Source organism: Spermophilus citellus (assembly GCF_964194105.1).
Source record: "Spermophilus citellus genome assembly, chromosome: 15".
In the NCBI taxonomy this organism is placed as follows: Eukaryota; Metazoa; Chordata; class Mammalia; order Rodentia; family Sciuridae; genus Spermophilus; species Spermophilus citellus.
The window spans coordinates 90,044,916-90,068,946 of NC_138195.1; the positions used below are offsets into that span (position 1 = coordinate 90,044,916).

At 53.0% G+C, this 24,031-nt stretch overlaps 1 protein-coding gene across 2 annotated transcripts in view; it reads right to left on the reverse strand.

Annotated features, from left to right (window-relative positions):
• Positions 1-493: 493 nt before the first annotated feature.
• CPXM2 (carboxypeptidase X, M14 family member 2) overlaps positions 494-24,031 on the reverse strand; it is a 95,471-nt gene continuing 71,933 nt past the window's right edge. For both annotated transcript variants that reach the window (XM_081267788.1, XM_081267787.1), the window contains 7 exons: positions 20,533-20,656; positions 18,719-18,915; positions 17,585-17,764; positions 13,032-13,329; positions 9,110-9,249; positions 7,195-7,294; positions 494-1,809 (listed from right to left, as the gene is read on the reverse strand). In XM_081267788.1, the coding sequence (XP_081123914.1) occupies positions 1,544-1,809; positions 7,195-7,294; positions 9,110-9,249; positions 13,032-13,329; positions 17,585-17,764; positions 18,719-18,915; positions 20,533-20,656 (1,305 nt within the window). In that variant the 3' untranslated portion in view covers positions 494-1,543. The remainder of the gene's footprint in view (positions 1,810-7,194; positions 7,295-9,109; positions 9,250-13,031; positions 13,330-17,584; positions 17,765-18,718; positions 18,916-20,532; positions 20,657-24,031) is intronic.

Sequence of the window (24,031 nt, forward strand, 5' to 3'; positions counted from 1 at the left end):
CTCAGGAAGTTCTATTGGACAACACGGGTTTACAGCAGGAGTCGATGATGCCCCAGCCTGTGGGCCAGATCCAGCTGCCACCTGTTGTAGTAAATAAGGTGCACTGGACCACAGCCATGTCCACTCATTGATGTATGTGCACATTTAGAGCTGAGCGCTTACACAGAGACCACACGGCTTGCACAGCCTCCCATCCTGATGATGTCAACCTTATCAGAAGTCAGCCAAGTCCCGGTGCAGATCATCACAAAACTGCATGAGGACTTTACTGCAGAGACACTCACTGGCATCTGTAGGAGGCACTTGTGTGTCCCCACCACTTGTCTGTCCTGGGAACGGGATGGGGAACATAGAGCTATCAGTGCCATTGCTGTTTTACAAGGTCCAGGAGGCATCTCTTCTAGGTGACTGACCTCAGAGACAGGCAATGGCGGTAGCATATGGGTGGCCACAAGACCATCCAGAAAAGGCACACTGGGGGAGACTCTTACCATTTGTTTTCTTTATTTTTTCCCATTCTTCCCAGATCAATGAGGCAGCAACACGAGTAAAAAGTGACACATAGCTGTTTGCTTGCTGATAACCCAATAACCCCCCCTCCCACTCTGAGGCTCCACGGGTAAGCCTTGGGGTTTCTCAGGGACTTCCGTCTTAGGTGGAAGACCTGCATTCCACACATCAAAAGTGACTCCCACCCGACAGGTCAGCTGGGGAGGCTGAGAGCGGGAGCAGAGAGAGGCTGGGAGGCTGACCTTCTCCTGCTGTTTGCAAATCCCAGCAGGCCACAGAGGAGACCAGACTAACTCATGCGGCACCTCTGGAAGGCACCTCGGGTTCTCCTCCGCCCCAGATACTGCCCCCCATGCCTGCTGGGCCAGCAGGGAGTTGGGGGCTTGGGGCCAGCTTGCACACGACAAGCCCAGTGCTGCCTGGCTCCCAGCAAGCACTTCTGTCCCCTTTTGTGGACACAATCTTTGCTGAAAACGGATACTGGGCTGACCCCGAGGCCCACTGATGTTCACTTGGTAATGTCCCTATTGTCGTCAGAGTGCAGCATTTATTTGTAGCAGCTCGAAATGTCCTGGGGCCAGCCAGAGAGGGCGGGTTCTCTAAGGGCACCCAAGAGCATCTCGAATGGTAGAACTGGGGACGGCAGGCTCCAGGAGGGCTGCAACATCAGCTGTGCCAATCGCAAATGCACAGGAAACTCCTGCTGTCACACAAGCGGGGAAGCCCTGGCCCCTCCATGCGCAGCCGGGAGGCCCTGAACCCACAGTGACTCCCTCCGCTCCCGGGGTTCACTTGGCGAATTCTGCCCCCTCCAGCCCTTCTTTGCTGCTCTGTCCAAGGTATTTGGAAAAATGGGAACAAAGGAAAGAAAATATCCTAAGCCTCCAGCATCGGATCAACCTCCAATGCACCCCCCACCCCCCAGACGCTTCTTGAATTACAGAGAAAAAAGCTTGAGTGAATCTTCTACAGGCTACTACTAGGTGGGTTTCCTTTGCAAGAGTCTGGGACGAGTCTCAGCCGTCCAGGAGGGTCACCCGTGCTGCCACCCGTGCTGCCGTCTCTTTCTCCCCCGCAGCCTTGGCCGCCGGGCAGGCAGGCTGACAGGCTGCTTCCCAAACTTCTCCATGATCTCCCTGATCCTGGCCAGGTTGGTCTTGCTGAGCGTGAAGTCGCACCGCGTGGCCCCCATGTCGTAGCCGACCATACAGTTCTTGGTGGAGGTGGTGAAGCCTTCGGCCTTGGCCGTGACCACGTATTCGCCAGGGTTCAGGAGGCGCCAGTAATCCCCATCGCTGGCTGTGAAGAGAAACCAGGGCAGAGGCTCAGAGCAGTTCTTTTCTAACACAAATACCAGCGGCCTGTTCCAAGACTGCCCCCACGTAGAGGCCTCTGAGCCCAGCCAGAACCCAGCCTGCAGAGCAAGCCCTAGTGCATTCTGGAGGCCAAGACCTCTCCCTCTACTGGAAGCTACCATAATGGGTTTAACAGGAAGGGGCTTGGGATGCACGATACCCCTAATGATCCTGACCACTCCTCTCTGTGGCAGTACAAGCCATTCATTATGAACTTGAACTCACAGTGTGTCCTCACCACAAAACGCCATCAGGCCTCCTGATGTCCTTGGCATGGCTACAAATACAGGAAAACAATTTCTAAAAGGGCTGGGGTTCTTCACTTCTGAAAAGAGAAATGGACTAACCCGGAGGGCCTGGTACCTGTGGCCACTCCACAGCCACCGTTCCATGGCTGGGGCTGAGGGAGACAGAGCCTGGTCCTCACACACAGCTGCCATGAGGCAGAGACGCCCTGAGCTCACAAGCTGTGGCTGGACCCAAGGTGGAACCCTGACCCCAGTTAGGCCACTTAACAGCAGGTACTAATTGACCGGCATCCATCCCTGGCTTCCTGTGCCTCAGGACAGCCTTTGGCAGGGGCCAGCTCAGGCCTTGACTGATCCCTGTGAGCACCCGCTATACCGCAGACTCCCCATATCCACCCACTGTGCTGAGATGGCGTCTGGCCCCCATTCCCTCATGTCTCTCCATCCCATTCAATGAGGGCACTTGGCAGAGTGCTGGACACACACTTGGAAGGACTTCCCAGCCGAGCAATGGGCCAAGACAGGAGCAGGAGGCCAGCATCACTCTCAAGGACAGCGCTGGTGAAGGAGAGGAGGGTGGAGGTCCCGTGAAGGAGGGGCTTGCTCAGCTCGGCCCAGGGAGCAGTGGGAGCCAGAAGCGTCTCCAAGGGGACCTGCCTGAGCTCAGCGCCAGGAGAGCCCCAGGAATCTCTCACCTGCTGAAAAGCCAGGAAGGCATTTTGTGTTGTAGAAAACCCTGCACTTTCACAAAAGGAAGAACAGGGGAAAACGGGGAGCCACCTCCCTCCGTGTGTGTGTGTGTGTGTGTGTGTGTGTGTGTGTAGGGGACACCTGGCCTCTCTCATGGAGTCCCCATGTGGCAGACCGCATGCACCTGTGGCAAACAAACACCCCTGTAATTCCCTTTTCATAACAACTTGTGCTCCGGAGAGCTCACTGCGTGGCACGGGGTGTCCTGATGACTGAGACCATAATGTGAATTCAAACCTGATGCTGCGAGTGTTGTATGTGTACAAGTGACTCGTCAGCTTAGTACTCCGTCAAATCCAGCTTTCGCTCCCAGAGCTCTAGACTGGGTGTCCCAGGACAGACCTGCTAGTTACTAGCTGTGTGGCCTCACACAAAGGTGTCCACCTCTCTGGGCATCACACTGCACGTGTGGGAAAGGGAATAACCCGGCAACCTCCATCATGAGTGGCCTGGAGGGTCTAAGGGGTCAGAGCAAGCCCTGTCCTTCCATGTGCCAGGTTCCCCGGGGTCTCCTCTTCTGTTTCACAGCCTCTGAGGTGCCAGGGCCTGTGTTCCCGTCAGGCTGGAGGCTACGTCTGTCCAATAGAGAGATCAGACAAGTAGCCAGGGACTAGGAGACAGTGTCCCTCTCAGCTGAGGAGTCCCTACTCACGTGAGAGCTAAGCACTCAGCAAAACCCCGCTCAGGCCTGTGGCCCTGCCCACCTCATCGCGGCCACTGCCCCCAGTGGCCACTCCAGCCACACAGCTTCTCCTTGTTCCCAGATTCTTGACTCAGTAGCTACCCTTCCCTCCAGCTGCAGTGTTGTTCCCGGCTCTTCCACATTCCCTTCTTTCCTGGCCCGGATTATGGTCTGCACTGAACTTGAAGTCTTTCCCTTACTCTTACTTGCAGGCCTCCATGAGAAGGCGCATTGCTGGGGAGAGGAGTCTCCCCTTCTTTTCTCTTGCAGCATTTCCAGTCTGGCACCTAGTAGGTGCTCAGTAAGACATGTTGGAAGAATGAACGGAATTATCAGGAAGATGTGAACAGGAAGTGTGGCTCGGTACTCTGACAGTGTCCACTTCTGAAACCTGACCTGCTTGATTCTCACCTGGGCCGGGCAGGCGCTCTATCCCTGGGAGCTCCTGGCCAGGGGTTCCCCACCTTATCCCCAAGGTTATTATCTCTGCTCCTACCCTTGACAACCAGAAATGAACATATACTGGATGAAATGTAGGGCACAGCGGCGGGTTCCTGTCCCCCTGAGTGAACCGCTGGTGTCAGGGGTGAACACCCCAAGCAGCCACAGTGGAGAGGGGATAAGGAGTGGCATCACTGGGCATTTGTGGACAGCAGGGGCAGCCCAGGCCCGTGAAGGTCTATCCACTAACAGGTCAGGTTGGTATCAACCAAACAAGAACAGTCCACAGTGGAATTCCAAGTCAGGTGTTTAGCAACGTGTTCATGTGTATTTCCAAAGCATCCTTGGGCGCTTGGCTCCCTGTGGAATTTGTCTGTTTATTTTATGCAAACTCCTCCTGAAACAAAACTTGTCAATAAAACTGGTCAAATAAGTGTCAGATAGAAATCAAGGCAAATTCAGAGCTTTTGTTGAGCTCCCAAAGACAGTGAGACCAATAAAATGAACAGGAGATGTAAAGTATGGAACACGCCTGTCAGGAGAACACACTGGGAAATCGCTTACAGGGGGAATAAGAGCATGTCCCATCAGCTCATCCAAACTGCCCCTTGAATACAGGGGCTTCAAATGCAGAGCTCAGCCAGGCTTCTGTGGCCCAGGGCCTCCTCCCTCCCACTCAGTTGAAAACCCTCCCATGGCCTCCCAGGCACTAAATAGTCCAAGGAATGACCCAGACGCCTTTATGAATCGCTGTTTCAAAGGATCCCTTAAGGGATATTTAAGATACCAATCCTAGGCAGGCCCAGACCCAATGGCCTCCCTCATTCATAGTGACCGCCAGCGACCCATCTCTAGCACCTTACAGTCCTCGGTTCACATCTGTTGAACTAACAGATGAACAACTGAAGGCAGAGCCTCTGTGGGGCTGCCGTGTGCGAAGTCACGAGCAATGAGGCATGAAGCCTCGGGGTCAGCAGCTGTCGGATCCGGGAAGGTTCCGAAAATATGGAGTGAATAAGTTGGAACTAAATGGGAAGAATGCAATTTACGGCCCAACAAGGCCGTCTACCACGCGGTGGCGTTTCAGACATAATTCATCCATCTAAATCAGTGGCACTGAACCCAAGGCCAGGGTGGACCCCGCCTGACCTCCTCCTATGTCCCAGGGTCTGTGTCTCCTCGAAGGTGAATGGACCACAGCTGGAGGGCAGGATCCGTTGACAGCTGTGAGCGGTGAGGACAGCCACATGGGTTCAAGGATAATATGTGAGAAGACAGAAGTTCCCCAGACAAAGCTGGGTGCTAAGAGGGACCGTCGGGGCGGGCGGGCTGGTGCATAGTGTTAGGTCGTGGTCACGGATGGCTGCCTTGAGTGTTGACATCTGAGCAGCCTGGGCAGGACTGAGGGAGGAACCAAGGACTCCCTGGGGGAAGAAGGTCCAGGCAGAAGGAGGGGCTACGGTGACAACCCTGATGTGGGCTCAGTCCAAAGGAACTGCGAGTAGCCAGGTGGAAGGAGCGATCACCCCTCTTTGCCAGGGACTGGGGATTCCTGGAACCTGGCATCTCCAGTTTTGAACTGAGGTCTCCCAGGTGATGACAGTGCTGGGATCTGAGGGCTCGAAACCCTGACTGTGGGAGCACCTTCTTTCCACATTACTTTCAAGTTACCAGCACCATGGCAGCGTCCCCTGTGTGGATACTACGGAACACCTGCAGGTGACACTTCAGCCCAACCTGGAGTAGGGACCGGAATGCAAACCCAGATCATCTCTGGAAACTCCATGGGGCCAACTAGCCTCTTGGAGCTTCTGCTTGTCACCTGAACAGGGGAAAGAATGGGCTGTCTCCCTCACAGGGATAAGAAAAGAAAGAACATGTACGGATGTTCTCAGGGAGGGGGAACAGGTCACATGAGACAGCATCATGCCACTGCTGCAGCTGAGTGACCCGGGGGGACTTGGGGAGAGTCAGTCCTTTGCTCTCCTGAGACTGTATGGTCACACCATGAATGCATTTGAAAGTGTGAGGTTAGCCGGGAGCAGCTGCACATACCTGTAATCCCAGTGGCTCAAGAGGCTGAGGCAGGAGGTTGGCAAGTTTCAAAGCCAGCCTCAGCAACTTAGCGAAGCCCTAGGTCACTTAGCAGGACCCTGTCTCAAAATAAAAAATAAAAAAGGACGGGGGATATGGCTCATGGTTAAGCACCCCTGCCAGGCAGGTTCAATCCCAAGAGCCAAAAAAAAAAAAAAAAAAAAAAAGAAAGAAAGAAAGAAAAAAGTGTGAGTTTACTTTGGTATTTTAGGAACTGGAAACCAAGTTTGCAAGACTGGGTATTGCAAAAGAGTTGGAACAAGATTTCAGCACTGCCTTTTAGATAGCATCTTCTAGCCCTTAGAGTATCCAAGATTCTGAATTCTCCACACTCACTAAAATGGAAGTCAATGTGTGGTCCCCCAAGATTTAACAGCCCAGTCCCTTTGTCCTTCAGCAGATGGGAGCTGGGTCTCCCTGCTGCACTTCTTCACGTGCCTCGTTTCCTCGCCTAGTGACCAGCATTGTAAAGACAGGAGTCAATCCACGCAAAGCTATGGAGAGTGTCCAGCAGGCAGGAGATGCCAAAAGAGCATGTGGGCTCACCGTGATCCTCCGCTTTACATCCGGGAGACTGGAGTCTTCCTAAAGCACTTTGGTCATTTCCGTGGTTCAACAAAAAGCTGCATCCTCTCTGATCTGCAGTCAAGGCCAGGTTCTTGCCCACCCCAGCTGCTCCCTGGATGCGTCCTTTCTGATGGCTCCACTCCAGCCCCACCAGGTCCTCCATGAGCAGGAACACCCAAGTCTGCAGCGTCTCCCTTTAGGGGCGCCTGCCTGCCCTACCCATCAGGGCTCATCCTGCTGACCTGGGGGCCAAGCTGCTGCACAGGCAATGACCCAGGGGAGAAGGAGCTGCTGCTTCCTCCACCTCTCAGAAACTTCCACTGCAGCCAGAAGCCAAAGGCTGCTCCAAGCCCCATCTCAGGAAGCCAGAAGCAGAGGCTGAAAACCCGGCTCCCCGGGGTCGCTTGGGAAAGGGAAAGAAGGAGACTCTACTTTAGCTCTGAGCAAGGAGTTTCTGGCACTCGGGTCATGATTGGAACTGAAGTAAAGCACCTCAAGAACATAGGTATTTCTTATGGAAAGACAGTTTATAGACATTCCGCGTTACCTGTTCGGACGTCATGGTTAACGCCTTCTACAGAGATGATGGCATTTGGAATCCCCTTTCCATGTAAATCTCTCACCAGGCCTTTGATGCCGCGATGAACCTGCTTGGGACATGGGGAGACACAGTGAGCTCTGCACACTCAGCACAAGGAAGTGGCCCAAACTCCAGCCAGCCCCGTCCCTGCCAAGCAAGCACGCTCCCTGCACCAGGCCAGCCCCAGGACCCTGGCTCTGCACGGACCCAGTGCATTTTCCTGAATTCCATTTAGGGGTCCATGCACCAGAAAGTCTCCCATTAAAATTAAAATATTCCACAGACTTAAAAAACATCAGGATCCAAGAGTTCAAGACCAAGACCCACCCAAAGTGAAAACTTAATGTTCATAAGACACATTTATTTGGATTTCCCCGGGCTCTATGGACTTAATGACTGAAAAGTCAGAGAGGAAAGAAGAGAACTGAGGCCTTTCTAGAAAGGCCAACTGTGCCTGGACACCTTCTGCTCATCAGCTGTATCAGGAGACATGTCAACTCTGAACCTCCTGCCTCAAGCCCCCAGTGTAGGATGACGTGGTGATCCAAGGTGACATGCCCTCATTTCCAAAGACATGCTTTATGCATACAACTGGGCCCGGGCTTTGTATCCACAGGAGACTCTTTGGCTAAGTCAGATCACTGCTTCAGAATGACGAGTTGCTGCAGTCAAGTCTCGAATGCAAAGGGGAAGGCGCCATCCCTCACGAATTCCCGGGTCGGGACAGACATGTTTTCGTGGCTTCTCAAGAGAGCAGACTGGCTTGCAGCTTTTATGCCAGGGAAGCTATAGGGCTGTGCTGAAGCTCCTGAGACCTCGTGGGGCAGACTGAGAGGTCAGTTCCAGGTGCAGAGGTGCAGCCACAGGCACCAGGAAGCTGGCACCCAAGCCACGGGCTGCCTGCAGCTTCTGACTCATACACCATAACCCACAGGAGGGCACCTTGTGTGCAGCCCCAGGACTGTCCTTCCTCCAGCGGGGGTTAAGCAGAATCTAATTGGTATGCTGGCGGAGTCCTGGGCTCACTGTGCATGCTGGCATACCCCCTGATCTCCAGGAAGTCTGGGCCTCTTTATGATGCAGCTAGCTGTAGCGTTAGACCTGGCTGACTCATTAATGCTCCATCATGGGTGTGTCTTGAGAACACGTGGCAGGGAAGGTGTTCCAGGGGTCCGGTGAAGAAGACTCAGGGCCTCATCAGTTGGCTGCAGGACCTTGGTAAAAGTGCTTCCAGTCATCTCACGCCACACCCTGCAACGGTGACTCTGAAGGCCTGGGGGTATCATGGGCTACACTGGACCCCCCCACGTTTATCATGTGAAGCTTAGTGCCTCCGACTGAGGCTGTCAAATGAAGCCATGGGCCCTAATCCAGCAGGACTGGTGATCTGGACATGCACAGATGCACATCATCAGAGGAGTGACCTCCTGAGGCAGCAAGAGGGCCGCCATCTGCAGGCCACAGAGAGCAACATCAGAGGAAACCACCCGCTGACCTTGCTCTTGGGCTTCCAGCTCCAGGACTGCCACTGGAGCCCCCAGTCTGGGGTATTTTCTCCTGGTGAAAGCAAACTCAGACACGGCCTGCGGGCACACCTGCTCAGACAATGTCACCCACTCCCCACACAGCGTCCGAGAGAGAGCCCTGCTCTGGCTGTGCCACCAGCGTGTGGAGGAGCCCCACTAGTTTGGAGCATTCCCCCCCACCCCGCCCCGGGCTCTGGCCAAGTGCAGACAGGCCAAGGTTCTGGGCGGCACTGTGGCTGGCCAGGGTGACGGTCAGGGTGATGGCCGGATCTGGAGCACTAACTCAGCCCACGCCCTCAGCCACAGGCACAGCCCCTTCCTCGGCTGCCCCACCCCAGCCGCGCGTCCCGCCATACCTGCTCCATGAACACGATCAGCGATTCCCGGTTGTTCTCCCACTCCTCGGGCAGCTCGCTCTCGTGCGGGTACTTATCGCAGCCCACGTAGATGGACAGCTCGAAGCAGTTCGTGTGCAGGTAACTGAAGTCGTTCAGACCTGCCAAGCCAAGGGACATTCTCGCTGCTCTATGCTCCTGGTGGCAGGGGACCCAGCAGGGGTGTTCCCAAGCACTCGGAGGACGTCACTAAACCCAGAGGCATCGAGCACCTACCACTGACCAGCACCTGCAGGACCGCAGAAGTGAGGTCTGGAGAGAGTGGGCAGGGAGTGGGGGAAGGGCCCAGGGAAGGACACTGCCCGAGGCGTCACTGACAGAGGAAGGGCGGGAGTAGGTGCTTTTATGTATTTATTTTATTAAGGTGGTTTAACCCACTCTCAGTCATTAACACTGTGGGGCTTTTAAGTGTTGAATTAAATCTATCTCCACAGCCACACAGACCTCAGCTTCAGCCATGTCCTACTCTGAGCCATAAAATTGGCGTAATTCCATGCCATGTTTTACTGAGTGCCTTCTGTCATCCAGGGCCTGTCCTAGGTCCCCTACATCCCCCAGAGGGGTCACTGTATCCCCCCCCCCTCAAGTGCAACAGAGGTACGCAACAGGGCACATTTTTACACATAAGAAAGTTGAGGCCACAAATGATCAGAATCGGATCTAGAATGTGGGCCCAGGTCTGCCTGGTGACAGCCCTTGCTCGCATCTCCAGACCATGTGTCACTTCTTGTGGACTGCAGGGCAATCATGCCCACCCCACAAGCCCCAAGCAGACAACCCCCACATCCAACATGGCCACAGTATGACTAACCAGTGAGCCAGCGGCCGCCCGGGCAGGGAGACAGGCTCTGTACGAGGTTCCCGGCCTGCAGCTGCTAAGGGCCTCATCTGGCCTAAAACGGATTGGAGCCCACTCCCCGTAGTTCTAGAGGCTGGACGTGTGCAATCAAGGTGTTTGTATTCCCCCAAAGCCTCTGGGGGCTCCCTTCCTGCCTCTCTGCTCTTGGTGGCCCAGATGTTCTTCAATCTCTGCCTTGTCTCTACATGGTCTCCGCTGTCCCTTATAAGGATACTTCTCAGGGTTTAAGAGCCCATCTGGGTGACCCAGGATGACTGCATCTTGAGGCCTTTAGTGTAATCAACTTCAAAGACCATGGTCCCAATAAGGTGACATTCCCAAGTAGGGGGGCCACCGGTCAAGCCACCGCCTCACCTAATATTTGTGAAAAGCCACTCTCTACCAGATTCTGGGTTCCAATCACTCAAAAGCCAGCAGCAATGGGCTTTGGTCACCAATTGTGATAAAAGAAGGAAGGACAGGAGCGGTGGACGGCGTGGCTGTGTCAGGGAATGTGAGCCAGGGCCTGGCCTGGCTGCAGAAAGCTGGCCCCGTGCCCAGTCAGTTCACTCAGGCAAGTCCTCAGAGGACTGCAGAGGGCCTCGGGGCAGGGCAGTGTCCACTAGGGTTAGCATGGCTCTCCACCCGGGGCTGGACATCTCATGGCACACAGAGTGTCTGTGGCCACCCTCTCGGGCCTTGAGGAACTGATGAAGTGATAAGGAGACGTTTTGCAAATGCCTCTAAAGGTCGGGAAGCCTGAGCGGTAGGATGAGAAAGCAGAACTGGGGGAAGCTCGAGCCAGGCCGGCTTTGCTGCAGATGCCAGCCAGGGCCAGGCCCCGCGAGGACGGCTCCCACAGCCAGCTTCCTCCACCCGAGCACAAGGGACGAGGCGCTGCGGCACTGGGCAGCGCTTGTCAGGCCTCCAGTGCTGGCCGGGGCAGGGGACATCCTCTGGTGTTCTCAGACTAGACCAGCTTCCTGGGGGACACGGGGCCACACAGTCCTCAGAGCTCTGGGCACCTGCCTCCTTGGAGGACAAGGCACAGGACCAGAGGCCTGGGACAGGGAACCCAACGTCTGTCACTGTGGTGCTCGATGCGCACAGTGCCCACGGTGGCTTTGTGAAGTTGACTGAGCCTGGCTCTCAGCTGTCCCTCCCCCATTAACCAGGAAGAACTGGACAAAAAGTGAGAGTGAGAAATCACATTTCATTAACCTACAAAGGACAGGCCTGCAGACTGTCGCCCTTTTCGAGGGAGGATGATTAAAAAGGCCCAAGCCACCAAGGGCTCCGTCACCAGGTCCCGGGAATAATGGGAAATATAATTGAGAGAAAAACGCACCCCTGATCGCTGCATAGACCCTCCTTTACTCCGCCTGGGTCTGGGAGGTGGTTGCTCTCCTTTTATAAGTGAGATAACTGAGCCTTGGAGACTGATAGGGGTCTGCCCAGCAAGAAAGGGGTCAGGCACAGCTGACTCTGCGTGACGCTGCCGGTGACCCGACCCCAATCCCACTGCGACTGCACCCGCGGAGTCACAGCAGCCCCTGAACCGCTGCACTTGAAGGTTTCCCTAGGTAGGTCCCGGGGCTAAAACTGAGCGTGTGAAGAGTGACTTGCCCCTAGGGACTCTTGCTGATAGACGGGGATTTGCAGCTCTTAAACATTTCATATGAGGCAAAAATCATGGTGGAGACAAGAAGGAGCACCTCCACTTGGTGTACAATGGAGAAAGAGTCAGGGAGGGAGGCTCTCTGTGTTTTAAAATGGCCATGGGAACACATAGTTCTACTTTTTTCTTTCCCTATGGTGGAAATATATATGAAAATTATGTGAAGGCGAAATTTAAAGCAAAGTCAAGTCATATGAAAGCTCATAGGTACAGTGAACGGAGAATAAGAAGATAATCAAAAAAAGAGATTCACAGTGAATCTGCCCTGAGAGAAGAAGAGGGCAGGATGGAACTTGCCCTGAGGGTTTCTGAGAAGCCAGACCTTGAGCAGCCCACTCCTCCACCTCCTCAAGACACCCCTCAGGGGACATCCCCATCGCCACCACCATGACCACCATCATGTCAACTTTACTAATGGAAAAATACAGGGGTCCAGAGGGGTAAACTAACTTGCTCAGGGTCACACAGCCTCTCAGTGATAGAGGTGAATTTGAATCCAGGTCTTTCTGATGTAGAGTGTTATTCAAATCCATCATTGGCTTAACCAACCTTCACAAAATCAAGAAAATAAGCCACAAGAATTATGCTGGGGTCTTGTAATCCAACGCCAGGGACCTTAGGGAATATGCCATCCTTATCTCTCCTGGATTAGGAGCCAGAGTCAGGAAGCAAGGTGGACCATGTGGACCATGGGGTTCTCTGGGCTGCCAAGCAGTTCTCGAGGTTTCTGGCGGAAGCATCTCCAGGCCTGTTGGATTCTAGAAGGAACACCTCACGGTCCCCACTCTGCACACAGCTGCTTTGACCACGTGCAGTGGTGAGTCTGGAGGCCAGGCCTGCTGCCTGCAGTGGACAGCAGATACGGTCTCTACCATGCAGGGGTCTCTAGACACACCTGCAGCCCACTCACTTCACACCTGAGCATGGGATCAGCACCAAGCCCCTTCACGGGCTCTGGCACAGCAAACCCCAAACCAGAACAACTCTGGGTAAAAGCCCAGCTCTGTGCCAGTGTGCTCTGCTTCCTCATGGGGGGGGGGGCTTTCTTTGGGGTCCAACACCACCACTAAGTCCACTTTCGCTCGTCTGTGATCCTATAACAGTCTGCATAGCTCCGTGGCCAAGAGCAAGGTCAGACAGAACCCAACTTACCCCTTTCTTGCTGGGCAGACTCCCACGGGTCTCCAAGGCCCAGTTACCTCACTTATTATAGGAGAGTAAGCACCTCCCAGACCCAGGCGGGAGTAAAGGAGGGTCTATGCAGCGATCATTAGTAATGGCACTGAGGGTCGCCTGTGCCCTTCCTGTGGGGCCAGCTGTCTGTGAGTGCGTAGCCTCGTGATGCCCCCCAGGGCCATGAGACTTACTTCCGGCGACGGTGTGCCAGGAAGCCCCGTTGATGGTGCCGTCCTCCTTCTGGAAGTCCTCTGTGTGGCACACCCTCCTCCTGGCGTCCGTCATGAGGCGGTGGGTGGAGGCGTAGGAGTAGGCCAGCCAGCGGAACACGTGGTCGTCGGGCGTGGGCGTGTGCTCCTGGGTCTTCCACGCGGAGCGCACCATGTCGTAGGGGTAGGCCACCACCAGCTCGCCCCCCTGCAGGTTGCCACCCAGCACGAAGGGGATCTTTTCCATCCAGGCAATGACTGCTCTGGTCTCCGTGGCCACCTGTGAGCGTGGAAAACCGATGGGTACCATGAGACAGAGACTGCTTCACCCCGGCTCTCAGAACAGCCATCTCCTAGAATAACCTTAGAATTGCTAGAATTTCAAAATCTGTCCTGGGGAACCTGGACTTGTGAAAATAGTGGATTAAAAAAAAAAAAGGAGGGGGGAAGCCAGGGAAGTGTCTGATTTCCATGGTGGGAATACTCCAGTGAACACCATTGTGAGAAGCCCCGGCTGGGTTCAATCCACAGTACTGCAGCTACATTCCCAGCCCTTTTTATTCTTTATTTTGAGACGGAATCTTGCTAAGTGGCTGAGGCTGGCCTCGAACTTGTGATCCTCCTACCCCAGCCTCCAGGGTCACTGGCAGAGTGATGATTCACTCCAACACCATTGAATCAGTTCACAGGTAGCACACTCACCCATGGCTACCAATGGCACGAGAGACCAGCACTCTGAGTGTGGCCGAGCCCCAGCCCAGGGGTCTGCTGTCTCTCTGTGCAAAGGGCCAGAGAGTAAATATCTTAGGCTTTGTGGGCCTCACAATTTCTGTCACGATTACTCAGCTGTGCCCTGCGACAAAGAAGCAGCACAGACAAAAGGCCAATGTGCACCCACAAAAAGCCATTTACCTCAGCAGCCCTGGTGGCCTGGCCCCCCCAAGGCCCGCCCACCTACTCTGTCCAGGTTCAGTCCCATGCCAGCTGCCTGGAGGTGCCAGGGAAGCATGTGTGACATCACGGGACACAACTGGCTGCACCAGAGAGCAGAACATCACGATCCAGTGTTACAGACCACGGGATCCCAGGGAAAACCCTCAGCTTCAAGGAGACTCAAAAGACTTCAACCCATGAAACCCATGAAACCCACGGCTTTATGTGGATCTTGACTTGAGCAAGCTGGAGGATTAGGTGGGATGAGAGGGGCTCAGAGAGGACAGAGGAAGAGTGGAAAATGGGGAGGAAGAGAACTCACTGACCAGTGTAACAGAGGGAGTGTGAACACTGACCAGACATTTTATAATATTAAGACATTATTGATTTGACATAACAACGGTAATAGATTATGGTGCATTATTGTCTCATTATCATTTAGTTTATATAGTAATGGTAAATATGGCTTTGAAAAAGAGTCCCCATTTTTTACAGATAGCTGTTGAAAAATTGATGGGTGATTGACACAGTTTCTGGGACTCGCTTAAGTCAGTGGGGAGGAAAAGAATGGGGGTGAAGGTATGGACAAGTCATAACTGCCAAGTGACAAAGTCGGCCCCGACCCCTGAGGGGCTTCCCAACTTACTGGGATGGTGCCTGTTTGACTGCTCATAGCTCCTGCGGATTCCACCTGCCCCATCCCTGGATCCCACTCAGAGGGAACCGCCTCCTGAACTGAACCTCATTCTCTCTCTCTGTTTCATCCCATATGCAAATGTCCAAAATATGCGGTTTAGTTTCATTTGCTCTTGATCTAAAGAAGAGGAGGGTGTGACCACGCCTGGGACGGCTGCCTTGTACATCTTTTCCACTCAACTGATGTTTCTAACGCTCAGCCCCGACGTCGACTCAAACCATCATTCGGTCTTTGTCACTTCAGCACTAAGATCTCAATTTATTCATGCTTAAGAGGACGGCATGAAGTAACCTCCAATCTTTGGCTGTAATGGACAGTGTGCTTTGACCTTTCTGGCGCTGTCACCTGGTACCCACCTGCTGAAATTTCTCCTCCCTGTATCACAGCATTGGAATTGCACGTAACATCACAGGATGTGGAAATGTCCCAGTTTCACAAGGTAATCAAGCTGGTCCCCAAAGTCGCAACTCTCACCACCAAGGTATGACACCCACTGGGCCCATCCTGTCTGACATCTGGGTGTTGCTGGGCCTCTTATTTTGCTGCTCATCCACACTTCCAGTGAGACCAGCCCTACATCTCCTCCTCTGTGAACCGCCTTCTGTGTCTTTTCTACGGGGCTGCTTACATTTTTCTTGAAACTCTTTATACATATTTTGAAAATTCTACTTCTTTTCAGCTACATAATTTGCAAATAACATCTTCCAGTTTGCAGCTTATCATTATAGTTTATTAAATCTTTTGATGAGTAGATTTTCTTATTTTGAGGTAGTTGAATTTATTAATCTTTTATGATTAAGCCTGTGTGCATCTTGCCTAAAATAGGCTTTCTCACCCGGAAAGCTAATCATGTATATCCAGAGGTTTACTGAAGATTTTACTGTGAATTATTTTCAAGCTTTATCAACTGCTCCTTTCTGCAGACAAATTACTTCATATTTGTGTTTTTTTAATCATTTCATTAACTTGAGTTTCTTGTTATCTTTTTGATAACTTCTCAAATTAATTTTTGGCCTTTCTTCTTTTGCAATAAATTCATTTAAAGATACACGTTTCTCTAAAGCACTATTTTGGGCTGCACTCCACAAATTCTGATATATAATGTTTTTGTTACCATTTGCTTAATATTTTTTGAGTTGCCAGTATGATTGTTTTCCTCTGGCCTATTACTTAGAAGATTTTAAAACTTTTTCTAAATACATACTAATTTTTTCGTTCATCTTATCATCATCTTCCAGTTCAGACAGAAGGTGATGAGGTCATGTTTGCCTGAGTTCTATTCTCTGAAATTCCATCATAGCTCCATTCACCCTCAATTTTTGAAAATATTCCAGGATTAATGAGAATATTCTCTAATTGTTGGTTGTAGAATTCATATGGGTTCCTTACATAAAGCCTATTGGTCTTGTTAATTAAATCTTACTTTTGCTGATTTCTCACCTCTAACCTGTCCATAATTTAGAGAGGGATTGGTGATGTGTAATTCTCCTGTACTTCTGGAGAATGAGAAGCTTAGAAAACTGAATTCCAGGCTTAAAGCAAAGTCTGAACTCTGGGGAGCTGAGCCTGGCTGTGCTGGAGTAATAGGACGTCTCCGTTCTTTGATCTCATACGTCAAAGAATGTTTTCGGGGGGACCAGAACTGGCAACCAATTCCAATTTTGATCCAAGTGCTCCCAAAATATAGCATCACTTGAATTCTTAAGTTTCCCAGGTATCATTGGGATGTTATGGACCAACTGGGTTGGACTCAAAACCAGGAGAAAGATTCAGAAGACTCAGAGGCCAATCCCAACCCTGCATCAATGCCTGTGGGCATCCCCACCAACCACAGTGTACCACCATGGTCTGTCCCCATCAGTCAACTTCTGGGGACCTGCTCGGCCCTGGGCTGTGGGCCACTGAAGGAGACCACATGCTGACCCTCCACCAGTAAGAGGCCCAGCGTGCTGTGCTGCATGGGCAGGGGCTCGAGGCAGCATCCCCCTGGATTAACCCGCAGCATGCTACCTAGACTACAGCTTCCCAAAGCAGCGGATGCCCTGTGCAGAGAAACTGCCCAGTGAGATTTCAGCCCAAGTCTGCAGGGATTCTAGGAAGGCCTCCTACAGGACACCGAGCTGCCTGAGAAGGGGACCTTAAAAAAACACAAACAAAAGCAAACACAGGAAAAAACCTTTCTCTCCTCTTCCTTCACAGTCATGACAGCCAGAGCACCGGCTGCCACCCTGGATTATGACCTTAAGGGTGAAAGACACATGTCTCCATGGTAGAGGCAGAAAGACAGATGAATGCTGGGTTCCTGACCATGGGGTTCAACTACAAGGTCGAACTAACACTAACCTAGGTTCCAATCAAGGCAGACCTGGTGAAGGACGGATGAGATCAAAGAATAAGGGAAAGGAAGGGAGTTACCGCGGGCAGCGAGGGCACCCCAACAACGCACGGTGCTTTCATGAGAACATATTTGAAACAGGAACGAAGGCATTTGGTGAAAACATTTCCTACAAATTTCATTTTTGTTTCCAAAGATGTGACACATGCAATGAATCCACAGGGACTTATTCAAATAAAATCAGATGCATCAAGCAATCAGTGAGGGCTGTGGGTAATGTCATGGAAGATTGACAGGGAGGACAAGGATGACAGCAACCAACAGGTACAGTTCAGACACGTGTGCTTTGGTCTTTGCAACACTGTGTGGTTGTCAAGAAATGTAATTCAGTGATTTCCAAGAAGAACCCTCCAAGTACCCCTTCAGAGGGGGCTCCTTCCCTTCCCACTTCCCTGCTTTTGGAGAAAGCAAAAGCACATGGCTTTGCCCTGCTCCTAAGTGCCAGGCCTCGGCCTTAGCAGGTGTCCTCTGGCTGCCCGCTGCTCGGCAGACCGGGACACTTTTACTCACTGTGGCATTTTCAGACAGAAACCACTCAGGGATGGCAATGTGGTGATTGGGAACTTTCCTGGGGACGTTCTGCCGGTCCTCTGCCTCCCACAGCAGCGTGTTCAAATCAGGAAAGTTGTGGTTGATGTCAATCCCGTCGTGGGTCCAGCATCCCAGGGACCAGCCTCCCAGCTCCGAGCCCTGAGAGAAGATTCAGAATGTAAGGAACCCGCAGATGTAGGGAAACCAACCCCTGCCCTAGGAGATGCACATGTCCACCTCCTCCCGTGTATCTCGGAGCCTCTGACACCCTCAGACCTGAAGACGGCATCCAGGAGAGTACTGAAGACCTGCTGCTGGAATTTGATGGGTGACGATGGGTAATACAGCAAGGTCACTCCACAGAGGGCACCCAGAGAACCACCCTGCCACCTGGCACTACTCAAGAGGATGAGACCCCTCCTCCCACCTCTTCCTCCTCTCTCCTGCACAGCTCGGTGGGACCTCTGAGTGACCATGAACCTAGGACTCCACCCCTGCAGGGCGACACGAGGCTGGCACAGCCTAGAGTGCTTGTTCTGCCGCCTGCCCCGGGTTCTGGCTCTGCAGATCCCCAGTGAACAGAACCAAAGCTCTGTAACCTAAAGCTTGCGTTGGATAGGTGCCACTGTTTATACAGGGGTCCATTTTGTCCCCAGATACTGTGGTAAATCATCATGGACCCACAACACAACACAGTTCTAAGTACCGTCAGCACATATTTACATCACAGGCTTGTTTTACATCTACCGATGACCTACGGAAATTCTGCATCAGACTTTGAACAGGAATCATAAATAACATCTCAAATAATAAAAGCAGCTCTCCTTACAGGGCTGTGGAGAGGGTAAAGGTGCTGCGCGTGGCTGGCACCTGGTTTCAGGGTGCAGTCAACACAGGGCGGAAGTCTGCTGTCATTTCATCCTATATATGTTATTATTCATGTACTCTCTGTCCATTTTGTGGGCATGTCCCTCTTTCAGGGTCGCCATGGTTTGCATCCCCCCTAAACCTCGTGGCTTCCTGGCCACAGCAGGGAGGCACCAAGAAGAAGCCTCCTGAGGGGCCTCCCGTGGCCTGGTGGCCGAGCACACCCTGGGCTGGGCCTCACTTTACCCCTTCGTAGGCCTTCTCGTAGCCGTCGGGGTTGAGGGAGGGGACGATGTGGATCCGGGTCTCCTCCACCAGGCGGACGATGCGCGCGTTCTGGGCCAGGTACTCCTGGCACAGGAACTGCAGCAGCAGCAGCAGCAGCTCGCGGCCCAGCACCTCGTTGCCGTGGGCGCCCGCGATGTAGTGGAACTCGGGCTCACCTTCACAGAGAGAGAGGCACAGGCTGGGCGGACGTGCGCATGGCCAAGGGCGCCTGTGTGTCCCCGCCTCTGAACGATATAAACTTAACAACGCAGCCCAACCTGTTCTTTCCAATAAGCCTCCCAAATTATACTGGGATAACTTTTAAATTCCAATATAGTCAGGTATGTAGGCAAAGACAGAAAAACCCTGGGCGGCACAAGCCACAGGCAGTCCTGCTCATTCTTAGGAGGTTTAAGGGTTACAAGTCACAGCAACCATATTCTCCTTTTCCATGTCTTACAAAGACACAAAGATGAAAGGACACAAGCAGAAAAGAGTTCCACAGGGCAGGTTAACAGCAGTATAGTTGGCAAAGGGGCTGAGCATTTTCTCTTTCAAAGCTCAGCTTCTGAAATATGAGGGGTGCTATGGTTTAATGTGTGCCTCTCCAAAATTCACATGTTGGAACTAAGACCCATGTGATCGTATCCAGAGGTGGGGCTGCAGCTGATTAGGAGCTAGTACCCTTTAAAAGGGCCTGAGGGAACCAGCAAGGCCCTCTTCCCCTTCAAGCTTCTGCCTGGGGAGGACACAGCAAGAGGGAGCCTTGAGAGAAATGGGCCTCAGCAGACACTGAACAGGCCGGCCCCTGGTTTGGACGCCCAGCTTCCAGAACTGTGGTAAACGGATTTCTGTTGCTTGTATGTGATCCAGTCTCTGGGATTTTGTGACAGCAGATGAACAGATCAGACATGGGGCCATCTGTGCTGGGCAGAGCTGACAATTCTCTGTCCCTTATTGTCCTCACCGCCGCTGAGGACCATGTGATTGACCAGCAGAGCTGGCATCTGCCCTTCAAAAGAAGCTCCTGGGATTCAGCCGAATGCGAGGGTTGAGTGAATCTGACAATCTCTGCACCTAAATGGCAGTGGATTTCTAAGCAGCTGGCAGATTTACCAAAAAGGAATCCAGAGAAGCCCACCCTACCTGCAGGGGCTCAGGATGGGGAGCAAGTGAATGGGAAGTGGCTGAATGCAGGAATGGGTAAAGATAGGACTGACATGAAAAACTAAAAATAAAAAAGAGGGAGCCAGCCAGGCATGGTGGTGCACACCTGTAATCCCAGCGGCTTGGGAGGCGAGGTAGGAGGATTGAGAGTTCAAAACCAGCCCCAGCAAAAGCGAGGTGCTAAGCAACTCAGTGAGACCCTGTCTCTAAATAATATATAAAAATTGGGCTGGGGATATAGCTCAGTGGTCAAGTACCCCTGAGTTCAATCCCCAGTCCCCTCTCAAAAAAAAAAAAAAAAAAGAGTGAAGCCCTGTAGCTTAAGCCGTCAGTGAGCAGCGTTTCCTCCTGGGAGAGGAGTCCAGCCACTTTCTTCCTTGGCTGTTGTGAATGGCCTTGGAGGGGACACAGATCAGGTGTGGGCTCTATGGAGAGAAGGGAGGTGTGTCCAGCTTAAATAACCTGCGGCCTGCGTCACAGGGCGAGAGGCTCTTAGTCTCCCATCTGTGTGCCCTGCAGAGTCCACCCTATGAGACAGCTGATGATGGCCAGCGCAGGGATAGAACGTGATGCCTGAGGAGGCACCGTGGATAAGGCGAATCACCGCCACCCCAGGGGGCCCTCACCGACTTCGTGTTCGCCGGGGCGGTCGGAGATCTCCACGGCGTACAGCTTCAGGCCCTGGTGGCTTTTGCCAATGTTGTAGATCCTGGTGATATTGGGGCACATTTCGTTCACGACCTTCATCAACTGAAAGACAAAGTCCATGAACCATTTCAAGTAATGATGGGGCAGACGTCTCAGGAGGACAGCTGCTCCTGTTCCCCACAGGGCTGTCCCCACAATCATCCCCCCAAGGCTCTCAGCACCCACCTTTTGTGCCAGCCTGCCCTGGAGTTATCTCTAAGGAGGCGCTCCTGGCCATGGCCCACCGCGGCTCTGGACGCTGAGCGCCCCTGGCTGTGGTACCTCCTCCTGCCGTGGTCTGAATGTTTGTGTCCCCCAAATGCATGTGCTAAGACCCAGTCCCCAAAGCCACAGTGTCCAGAGGTACAGCTGGCGGGGCGACTAGGTCCCAGGGCAGAGGCCTGGGGAACAGGAGTGGGGACTGCGTAACTGGGGGAGCTCGCTTGCTCCTCCTGCCACGTAGGCACGCGGGGACAGCGTGCCTGTGAGCTGGAGGGCGAAGCCTCGCAGACACAGCTCTGCCACTGGCTTCCTCCAGAGCCGCAGCCTCCAGAATGCAAGCAACAGCCTGTGGCCAGCAGCTCGTTCATGGTGCTTTTGTCATGGTGGTCCTATGAGCAAAGAGGTCTCCCTGGCTGTGGCGGTCACCTCCCTCCAATAAGGCTGTCACCTCCTCGACTGTGGCTGTCACCTCCCTGGTTGTGGCTGTCACCTCCTTAGTTGTGGCTGTCACCTCCCTGGTTGTGGCTGTCACCTTCCATGTTGTGGCTGTCACCTCCCTGGTTGTAGCTGTCACCTCCCTGGTTGTGGCTGTCACCTCCTTAGTTGTGGCTGACACCTCCTAGGTTGTGGCTGTCACCTCCTTAATTTTTGTGGTTGTCATCTCCCTGGTTGTGGCTGTCACCTCCCTGGTTGTGGCTGTCACCTCCCTGACTATTCATCACATTCGCCATCACCTCCTTGATTGGGTCATTATTTTTCACTCTGATTTCCTGCTTTCTTAATAAATATCCGTGGACATGGATGGTCCACCTGAGTGTCTCTTGAATACAATTTCTCATGACCTAGGCACGCTGTGCTAGGATGGGGGACACTCCCCGCTCCGCGCTCCTGAGCTGCTGTGCCGACACAGAGGGGCTGAGAGCACCACTCCTGTGAGTGCTGAGTGAGGACAGCACGTGTGGCGTGGTAACCGGTGTCACAGGGGAAGGGTGCAACGCAGGCGGCAGCCAGAAGTGAAATCCGTCTATGCTTTCTGGATCTTGCCGTTGGAGTCGGCTGGTCAGACTGACAGCTGTGGTCTGCGAGGACGACGCAAGTACCAAAGGAGTCACCAGGCTCCGCAGCCACGCAGAGCGAGCTGCCCTTGTGGGGGAGGACCAGAGACACCTCTCCCTGGAGGCTGCCTTGCCTGGACCACTCAACGAGGCCCTGCGAGTCTGCTCTGGGGCGGCTTGGACTTGCCAGCTTGGTTCAACTCATTTAGCCACCCCAAGTGCAAGACGCCCCGATTCAAGGGACACTGTCCCTTCACTGCATGTTTATTGAGAAGCCTGCCCCTTACCAGGCCCCGTGCTCACTGTGGAGGCTTCACTCATCATGGGACAGCTGCACCACCCTCTGTTAATGACAGGAAGGGTGCTCGGGGGCTTCCAGGGCAGGGAGAAGACAGCCCAGCCAGGTGGTTGGCAGGCAGCCATTAGGAAGGGCTCCACCTTTCTGAAAGATGAGCTGGACTGCTCAGCAAGGGAAAGGCACAGTCCCCGAGGGACAGCAGGGGCCTGCAGGGCCTGGAACCATCTTTCAAAGGTTCCTGGTCAGCAGAATGATCCACTGAGGGTCCTTGTAAATTGTAAATAGGCTGCTGCAACTTTTATAGTGGGTGAAAATCTGTTCAAACTGGAAAACTGACATTACACAGAGCCTATGATACAGGACAGGTGTCATGCTGTGGTCGTTGTCCCCTGCATAACACGGTATTCTGCCATCACAGGGCAGAGCAGGTTAAGGAGCATTCCTGAGGGGCCGAAGGATTTATCATCACGACCTTGGCTGCCGGCACACCTGCGAGGGGTGACAGGAGCTCCTCTGGTTAGGAATTCAGGGTCTGATTCTCTCATTGATCCTGGTGTGCTTCACTCTGCAGTGACTCACTTTGTGTCACAATATTCAGTTGAGAGAAAGCCGACTGCTAAAGACCCATGTTTGCAAGACAGCTGAGGCAGACACCTGCCACAAGGGAGGTGCATGAACATCACAGGGGCCACACACAGGTGGCACCAAAAATGGCTACAAGTAAGAGCACCCACATCCCTGCCAACGTAAAGGAGACAGCAAAAATGTGTCATCTCACCATCAAGACCTCCAGGTGACGTAGATAAGGCAGAGAGACTGCCCCCGTTCTAAAGATAGGCAGACTGAAACTCGGAGACACACTGCGTTTCCTGCCCTGAGTCGCTACTGGGTGATATTCGGAAACCTAAGATCCAATGAGATGGTCTATAGAGATGGGCCTTTAGTGGGTGTCCTAATGAATGAAATTAATATCCTTTTAAAAGGTCTGTAGGGAACTAGCGAGGCCCTTTCAGTCCTCCATCTCCCACCACAGGAGTAGAGCAACAAGGTGCCATCTTGGAAGCGGACAGCAGCACTGACCAGACACCAGATGTGCTGATGCCTTGACCCTGAACTCCAGAACATGAGAAATAAACTTCTGTTGTTTGTAAATTATCCATTCTCTGGTATTTTGTTACCATAAGTATGAACAGACCGAGACATGTAAGAAAATGTAAGACTGAGACAGGTAAGAAAGTTTGAGAAGGATTTATCTGTAGGTTTGGGGTCACACATTGATACAACAGTGTTTGTCCAGTGAATGAAAATGTTTAACGAATAAATACAAGAAGGCAGAGGAGAAAAAGTTCTCTTCCATGGTCTTTCTTCATTCACCTGGGAAACAGACTGCGCCTGGTCAATGGGAAAGGGATTCCACAGGGAGGAAAGAGGGAGAGTATCACTGAGAAGGGGACCTCGTGGCTCAGGACTTTGGTGTGTCTGGACCCACAGGCCGCTGCCCTGCCCTGACTGCCCCCACCCTGACCTCCCCCAGGCCAGGCTCAGCACGGAGAGCGTGGGCACACTCAGTGACTGTCCTTTCAGCCTGACGCCCCTGGCCATCAGCTGCCCTGCAACTCATGTCCCGTCCCTTTACCTCCGTCTGCCTGCACCTCACTCTCCACAGATCAGCCAGGAACCAGGGCTTCCTGAGCCTGGGGCCCCGGCCACACCGTGCCCCCAAACAGAGTCAAGGTAAACCTAGTCCTCAAACTCACTCTCTCCTTCCTGGGAAAGCACCACTCTCCTGCAGGACAAGGCCAGAGTCCTCTCTCTCCCCAACTAGCCAGAGGGCCTCAGGGATGCCTCCCTCCATCTTTCTCC